The following is a 9277-nucleotide window of genomic DNA, read 5'->3' on the forward strand; positions in this document are numbered from 1 at the left end:
AAAAAAATTATTTCATAATGACGTGTTTATTAAAAACGAAAAGCATTTCATAATTTTATACTTCTGGTCGCATCATATACATTATTTTATATTATTCTATTATAGGAATGGAATACTTATTAGTATAAATTTCCAAAGTATCCAGTTTTCCCTATGTATTATGTAGACGGCCTTGACTAATATCACAAATTTTCCTATACAACAATTCATAATTTTATGAATTAAATTAAATTAAAATTAAATTAAATAATATAATATATATATTTATTATTTAAACTACATTTTCAGTGTATACGTGTATTGATTGATAAGTCAGTTAAAAAAAAAAGTAATATAAAAACATTTTCAATCTAGCCAGTGTTATAATATAATTTCATTAATGCATTTCAGTAAATTTAAAATTGGTAATACAGCGAAACTTTTATTTGTTTAACTTTAAAAATACTATTTTTGTATCAAAGAAGCATTTTGAGAATCCTGTTACTCACATTAACTGATGTCTACGTTAGTCGAAATTCATTGTATTTTAATTGAATCTTATAAATATTTGTATGTAATTGAAAACAAAGACATATGAACTTATTCAGTTGCACTTTGTCTTAAATATTCTGTGAATTTTTTTCTTATAAAAAAAAATTATACCCATTTTTTTTTTTTTTTTTTTTTATTAAGAAAAAGACAATCTATACACATAATCTGCACAATAAGTCATTATGCTAATAGTTTGAATGAACATAACATGATTCACATGATAGGGGAAGTCACCCACTGGTAATACCCCTCACAAATATTTAGGTTTTATTATATTATATTATATATCTAGGTTTAGCAAGGATGATTGTATAGTTGATGTTGTTTTTTTTTTCAGAGATACCCATTAAAGTTATTATATTTTATAGTTTTGTAAATTCATCATCATATCAGTTTTCCTTAATCTTAAATATGTTACCTACATTATTAACTATGCATTTTATCATGTATGCAATGTATAAAAATACAAAATATAAATAAGAAATCAAAAAATAGAAATATACAATAATATAGTAATATTATATTTTGCAAAAAAAATAACAATGAAATAAGTAATATAATAAATAATTGTAATGAAATAAATATAGAAAAAAGCTTAAGAAATTAAATATTTATATAATATTTTAAGTCATTTTCAATATCGTTGATTATGTATTTCATGTTTCGGTGAGCTAGTGTTAAATTCGTCATTATGATGTATTTTATCGAATCTATAAAACAGTAAAACAGATAAATTTTATTTTATAATATGAATTCAATAATATTAATACTAACCCTAAAAATACCATTATATTTGAGAAGTGGTTTGCTTTCAAAAGAAGCATTTGATCTGACTTGAATATTTTCGAATAATGTTGCACGAATGATCGATAAAACAAAATTAGTTTGATGGTTTTTTTAATAGACATAGTAGAAAAGGGGATAACTATACATCTCCATTTTATTTTAACACATCCGTTATCAGCTTCCACATAATTTTTTCAGGAAACCCCTATAGTTGTAGTTGTTGTTGTTGTTATTTAGCGTTAAATCTAAAAATAATGTATTTTAATTAATTATTTTACAACCGGTTCACATAAGCTATAGTATTATTATTTAATGATAAAAAACACATATATGCAATTGGCCAAGTAAATATTATATTAATCTAATTGTGATCTGTTCAAGTCACTGTAGAATATAGGCTATAAATAAAAAAATTATATAAAATAAAAATATTGTATTATGAGTCAAATTTTGCGTCGATTCTATGTCCTTATCTATACAATTTATCATTGATTATAATTTATAAATAGTATTTACTATCAGATATCAATTGTATTATATTCTTTCGGTTTTGTTGAGGAATCGTCTATCAGTTGAGACTATTGTTCTTCACGAATTCTTCGACGTTTTTGAGATAATCGTCGTATGCAAAAAGATTATTACCTCTTACCCAATGCACACGACGATTAACAGATACCCCTATGGAAATCAAAAATATTGTTATAATTGGTATCAAGATCTTCCATAAAACACATGTTATCTATATACATCGTACACTTCTTACAACTTACCATCAGAAAACACGAGCACTTTCTTCTGTGTTCTCTCTACGTTTCTGTTATTCGTATTAATCTAAAACACATTATTAACATACAAAATAAACTTACAAGTGTGAATTGGATAATGGACGGATGATTATAGTTATGTTTAATTATTGTAAACGTTTAATGATATCAAAAAATACGTACTCCGGGACCAAGAAAAGCCAAAATAGAATTCGGCTCCCTGTCGATACATATCTTCTCTGTTTTAATATAATATTTAATATTTTCTAATTGGTACAGCTGTAAAAAAAAAAAAAAAAAACATACGGATATTGATGTTCTCATAATACGATATATGGACTTACATCTGCCACTTCTTGGTCCTTCATTAACCTTAATAAAACTTTTGGCGCCACCCTACTAGCCAAATCGGTTAAATTCTGCATTTTATCTTTCGTCATGTTGGCTGGTGGTGACGTGACGATGCCGTCTGCCTTCTGCAGCGAGTGTGCATTTTCAAAGAAGTCACCCACCAGGAAGATGATTCGGTCCTCAACCCCATAGATACAAGCGTTGTTCCGGGCGAACGCGATTTTGACTGGGTCACTGTCCATCGCAATGACTATACAAAGAACGCGAACCGTTACGAGTCCAATGTTAGTATACATTACGATATAATACAATATTAAAGGCCTCGTCAAACAGAGCGCGTTATTAACGTCGCGTTTTTAATGCTATCGCGGATGTTATCCACGTGACACAGAAACCAAGAAGCGTCGTATTTTAGAATGGTTCTTATTACCTAGTTGATATTGTTCGTTATATTATTGTTTCTTTATATTATATTTTGTCGTATTGTTCGTACGTTTTCGAGGTATGGTTTGTATTAAAAATACGTACGCTAGTTCAGACGAAGAAAAACTTTTACTATTATGCGCATTAACCGAAAGTCAACAAAAGAGGAAGCGAATTATTTATTATTAACATTTATTTATACTTGTATAAGTAAGTATTCGTAAGTATTCCTTCTTTCGCCATTATTTGAACGCCAAAAATAACGCACTACCACGCATGATTTTGTGATTTTGTACGTCATGTTCTAGTGCCGCGTTAATTACGCCTACAACATTATTATTTCGCATCCAATATGACTTGGAATTGAATATTACGCGAAAGTAATTGTCGCAACGTTAATAACGTTTTCAGTTTGACAGAGCCATACCATGTTAAATAATATGACAATAATTGTATTTTTATGATGTGAGCAATATACCTTTGCGGCAAACCATGGCCAATTGGATCGCGATCGCACCGGAACCGCAAAACGGGTCTATCACAGTACCCAGCGACTTACACCGGGAAGCCATAAGTTTTGCCAAAACTTCTGGAGGCCCGGAGTAAAGAGTCACTGTAAACATCGTACAATTATGAAAACACAAACGGAGTCGATACTATAACTAATGACGTTCGTCTGTCTAACATACCTGGGTCTGCTATGATACCGTCGTTAAATTTTGAAAATTGTGAAAACCGATTTTCCCACAATTTGTAGGTAACGTTCAATTCCTGGGAATAGTATGTCGTAATTAGTAAACATTGGAGAGTTCATGCATATAATTATGTATATATTAGGTAACATCCTGTTGATTAGTATCGTGTTATATGTATTTGTTCATTTGATGTTACACTATTAGCGACCGTTTTATCGTAATCGACTGTTGCAAACGGTCAGCGGCAAATTATTTTACTGCCCTCAAGTTCACAAGGTATTGAAATGATAACGTTTTTTTTTTCAAATCCACTCAAATATTCATGTGTGCGATTGTGGGAAACAAACTTAGGTCCCGACAAATGAAAAGCGTAAATGTTAATGTTCTACAACTACACTGCGTACTAAAACGAGTCGTATCGCGTACGTGAAAAATATGCAGAATCCGGAAGGGGGCAAATGGCCCATTTGCGTTGAACATGACCGTAAATAATTATTGGTAATGTAGTTTTGCACTCACTTTTGCACGATTTTCTTCCATTTTAGGAAGAACGTACGGAACGATTTCGTCTTCGTCGTCTAAATGTATCGATGCGGAATGCGTCTCCTCATTAGATTCGTTGACGTGGGATGCGACTTCCCCGGCGGACGGGTAAGTTTGGGTGAACACGTCAACGAACGTAACGCAGGAGTTTCCGCACGCGAAGTCGTGGTTTGCCGCTGGAATGGTGACGGACACGGGGTTCGTTTGCGAACCGCAATCCGTAAAGGCTGCGGGACTGGGAGCCGATCGACCACCGACGTTATCATGAGACATTGGGTTGTCTCGCGGTTCTGTCGGTCTGGCACAGCAACCATGATGCGCAAAACCTCTACGGGCTAATACGGGAAAAGTACGAGTGAAATACGTTAAGAAAACCCGAACGGAGATCGAAAGTTGTCGTAGCGAAAATAGAACCTTAACCGTACTCACCTTGGTCTTTTGTCAGCCAGACCAGGAACTGTGGCCATCCACAGATGAAACAAAATGCCATCAAATGTAATCGCTCGTCGCTCCTGTTCAACTCTTGAGCAGGAGCACTACGGCGATCGGAACTGAAAAAATACATAAACATCATGCATCTCACGCGCGGCGGCGCGTTATTGTTGAACCGCACGACGTGTTACGATAATGTCGTATAGTTTCGTTTACCTGGTAGTCAATCCCATTTTGTTGATATTAGTTGATGATGATGATATTATCGATGAGTTAACACTTGAGATACCTAGACGTAAAATTAGGACAAGAAATCGTTGTTACGCAAGGCAATGTCGAATGTTATTGAAACAATTTATTCAACAGTTATAACTAATTTGCAATATATTTGCTGGGTAACGTTTAAAATACGTAATTCATATCGTAAATGGCCAGTGTAGAAAAAATACGTAACTTGAAATCAGATTTATTAGTTTAATAATAATAAATAAAATGTTATTCTTTCGGACTGGATGTACCTATCAAACTCCGTCATTTAGTTCTTCCTAAAAATGTTTTACCTCTTACAGATACCAAGTTTTTTTGTTCAGATCAGTATGCACCACATGGATTTTAATTAATTTGACCTTTTCTAGAAAACGATTAAGATTAAATAGAGTAATGTATTATTATTCAGATATCTGTTTCGGTAGAAAATCATACGACTAAAATAATATTTACAAATGTTTGTGCTGTTACAAATGTCGATGGTTTTAAAAACACGAGCTCTCCATAAACAAGGTTCGTTTTTCTTTTCATGGGATATTTGTGTAATACAATGTAAATGTGTAAGTAAATTGATTAACTCTAAAGGAAAAAAAAGAGGATAATTCAATTATTTGTGTTAATTTTGGTATTATTCTCCGTAGTAATTTTTAACTAACCATAATGTCTCGACCAGTGGCGCCGAACCCATACAAAAGGTGTGGTGACGGCCACACCTTAGTTTGGAGGATGGGGAGTCGAAAAAAATTAAATGTTTAAGTTTTTGATAGGAAATAAGTCTAAGAGCAGTATTATTTTACGTAATAATATCTTAATTTTCTAGAACTTTAAACAATTATGTTTAAAAGTCTCTGACTCGGTAACCTGAGAATCGTTGTTAATCACGTAGTTAATATGATTATTTATTTGTTTAATTTGCACACCGATATAAATTTTCAAATCAAAAAGTTGGACTTTGAACAATGAGTTCAATTAACAAACCTACAACACTATCTCCCAACCATCAACAATCTTCAAAAAATAACATATCAGTTTCTCCAATAAAAATAATTAAAAACAACGTCAGCCCAAATAATTGGCAAACAGTACCGATGAATTCACTTTATTCACCTAAACCAAAAATTTAAAAAAACAAATTTTCTTCCAAGTCAGAATCGTTTCTCGTCCTCACCAAAAACAAAAAAACCAACGTAAATGAAATTGAAATGCAATCCCAAGAAAACACCAACGTTCCAACCAAAATACCGCCTATATACATATAAAAGATAATTTTGACTATTTAGAATTTTGCAAAAAAAAATAAAGCTTCTAAGTGAACCTGAAAAGTTTAACACTAAAGGCTCTTCGCTTGGTTTAAAATTGATGACGTATTTCAATAAATGCATACAGATAAACTATAAAGCTACTAGAAACAAATAATATGAACTTTTATACTTTCCAATAAAATGTGGAAAAAGCTTTCCTAGTAGTGATTCGCCACCTCCTTTATACCACACCAACCACTTACTTGAAAGAACAAATTCATACTCTTGATTTCACCACTCGTTGAATTACAAATTGTCTCCAATACAAAACTAAAAATCCACTTCAACTATTTTTTGTGGACCTGGAGCCCTTACCATCAAAGTAAAATATTTATATAGTTGATTAAATATGCTATACCAATAATAATGTCGATGTGTCACATTCGAAAAAAAACCCCAGTTCAATGTTTAAGATGTCAAAACCACGGCTATACGAGTACTTATTGTCATTATACGCCCAAATGTGTAAAATGAGGTTATATCCACCTATCAAACGAATGTTAAAAAGACATAAATTACCCAGCAACTTGCGCTGTTTGCAATTAGGTCCATCCAGCATCATACAAAGTCTACCGACAAAAATTTCGTGACTTTGCTGCCGATTTCGATTACATTTTGTTGATATGTATTGTTGCTGAACCCGATGGACGAACGGAATTAGAAAAAAAAATGAGCTGTACAGGGGCGGATCCATAGTCGGGGAACTGTAGGTCAAGCAATTTCAAGAGGCCATTTGTTAGGGATGAAATTGAATTAGAAATGAATACCCTGTAAAAAAAAAAATACAATATGCTCATAAAAGTGTATAAGTATATTTATATTACATTTTAGAATTAGTTATACCACCGATAATGAAATATTTACGATTAATAAATATAATCTAATTTTATCAGCGTAACAAACGTACGGAATAAAATATGATTTACTTAACTTTCTACTAAATGATATGATTTAAAATATAAATTATGAATTGAAAAATTTTAAATTTTGAATATACATGGCATTCATTTTTCAAGTAACTCCGATGGGCCAACTGTCCAGGAGCCCAAATCAAGGTCTAAAAAGAGAAAAAAATTTCTAAAAGACCAATTTTGTAAACAAATATTAACTGTGGGTCAGCTGTTAGCCAGGTTAGCCATTGACATACGAAAATAAATATAAAATTTCTGTTTTCAGTCAGGTTTAAGTAAAATTTTTCAAAAAGTTTTTCACGTCATGGACCATTCTCTAAAAGAGGATGTACCCAGAATTTTCGATGTACCAAACGTTTCTTATAAACATTTCTATACCAATAGAATATGAGTGGAACACGTGAATCTATGATAACAATTGTGTATTGACTGCCGACAGTGCTATGTCTATGCATCAAAACTCGTACCTGAAAAAAACTAATCGAATATTGTACCTGTGTGAATTGCTGTCTCGTATTCGATAAAATTCTATACGTGAAAAAAACGAATTGAACAGTCACCGTCTGAACGTAGCCTTAGTGTTCTACTGTTATTTGTTCCCAGTGTTGGGACTTGATTTACATACATTTATCTAGATAATAATTTAGTAGCTTTTATCTTACATAAATAAATAGTTATATGTTATCTAAATAATTATCTTGGATAAGAAATAGGACTTCGCGGGAAAAGTCTAGAGGCTCCGTGGGCATATATTAATTATCTAAATTGAAATATTATTATATTTCTTAGTTATTGAGGAAAAACACTGGTATGATTACCTAAATTACGAAACGAGTTATACGTTGTAGTGTCACCAATTTTATTTACAACTAAGATAGACTAAAATAAAATTTGGTTATTATGACTTCATAACTTGGCTGGTATTTTCATAAAATTAAATGAAGTAAATTTATCAATACAACGTAAAATGTCTAAAGTTTTCACAGCAAATGACAAAATATGAACTTTAAAAAAATGAAATTTTGAACTGTGTTTTCTCAATATGAAATATTAATAATTATTGTTGTCTTGAATATAAATTCCTGATTTTTGAGACGCCATACATTTTTTGAAAACATAAGGGCTCCGCGGACAAAAAGGTTTGAGAAACATTGATCTAGATAAATTCAACGCCCATACCTATCCCGAACAAACGGGTAATGATTTCCGTTGTCGTCGTGTTATTACCGCGCATGGAGCAGGAACGTCATTTGGGGGAGGGGCAAGAGTATGCATTTGCCTAACCCTAGATTTTAAAGTGGCAACGGGTCAGCTGCCGGGCCTAAATGGGCATAACAGGTTATCATGAAATGTCTTGAATCACGGGTCACGAGCCGAGATATAATATAACAATTAATACCTATGAATATAACCATTCCAAACACTGAGATCAGAGATAGATAACAATATTATACTGTTGCCTATTTTGTAATAATAAGTAATATGTTAAGAAAAAACGAATACCGTTTGTTTAATATAAATTGTAAAAAAGTAAAACCTATGGAGTCTTAGGAGGGGGGGACGAAGGATAGTGTTGTTTTTAAGGGGCGGTCATTATTATGTCCTATCCTAATATATTGAATATTGAAATGATGCTCCTGGTATGGAGAGGCTACGATTTGCGGTCCAGTGCACCTCCATGGCGGAACTTTTGCACCCGCGAGAAACGTTAACGTTACGCTTTATCATAGGCCAACATTCGAATAACCTTTCTCACGGTTCGTCTACAACCGTAGCAATTGAGTATTAAACGTATTATCGGTACCAAAGTTAATAACATCAAACTGGTAGTCAATAATAGATTATGTACGGAAAAAATTATACGCTCTCAAGGGCATATTTGAGGGTGTGAAGTTGGCATTCCCCTCCCCCATGGCTCGTATTTTTTTTAAATATAATACATCGATTTATTTAAAAAATATAATACATAAATAATTAAGAATATAAATTAACTAGTCTATCATTATAATATGATAATAAATTCAATAATATATCAATTTTTGTTCATCTTCTTATATGATAACATTTTTGGTTGTGGAATGAATAGTGGTATTATCTTCCATGAGTATGCTACGGTTATAGACATTTACAACCATAACCGAGGTATATATCAGATAATATAAAGTAATTTAAAGTAACACTTTTTTTACCACATATTTTTTACTAGTTCGTCATTTTTTGGTGCATTCGTCCACATCCGCGATTTATGATAGTTGCGATAGTTATGGGTTTTG

General features: G+C 32.1%; 1 protein-coding gene across 1 annotated transcript; it reads right to left on the reverse strand.

The window, feature by feature from the left end:
- Positions 1 to 1158: 1158 nt before the first annotated feature.
- Positions 1159 to 6786, reverse strand: LOC112685650 (trimethylguanosine synthase-like). Its single transcript, XM_025557587.1, has 12 exons — positions 6613 to 6786; positions 4742 to 4814; positions 4523 to 4644; positions 4070 to 4428; positions 3545 to 3626; positions 3334 to 3468; positions 2426 to 2682; positions 2265 to 2360; positions 2088 to 2148; positions 1834 to 1995; positions 1306 to 1562; positions 1159 to 1241 (listed from the first exon to the last, which is right to left on the reverse strand). Exons 1-10 carry the CDS (start codon positions 6653 to 6655, stop codon positions 1886 to 1888), a joined length of 1338 nt encoding a protein of 445 aa, XP_025413372.1. The 5' UTR covers positions 6656 to 6786; the 3' UTR covers positions 1159 to 1241; positions 1306 to 1562; positions 1834 to 1885.
- Between the last annotated feature and the right edge of the window lie 2491 nt (positions 6787 to 9277).

Source organism: Sipha flava, unplaced genomic scaffold, assembly GCF_003268045.1.
Source record: "Sipha flava isolate LNK unplaced genomic scaffold, YSA_version1 285_pilon_pilon, whole genome shotgun sequence".
NCBI lineage: Eukaryota > Metazoa > Arthropoda > Insecta > Hemiptera > Aphididae > Sipha > Sipha flava.

What these genes read in the sequence shown, in the direction of transcription:
- LOC112685650 (XM_025557587.1), bottom strand. Translation starts at nt 6,655, where the DNA reads ATGATGCTGGATGGACCTAATTGCAAACAGCGCAAGTTGCTGG. An exon ending in GGCCATGGTTTGCCGCAAAG is followed by an intron (nt 2,683 to 3,333) that starts GTATATTGCTCA and finishes TTCTTTGTATAG; the next exon opens with TCATTGCGATGGACAGTGAC. An exon ending in TGGCTTTTCTTGGTCCCGGA is followed by an intron (nt 2,149 to 2,264) that starts GTACGTATTTTT and finishes AATGTGTTTTAG; the next exon opens with ATTAATACGAATAACAGAAA.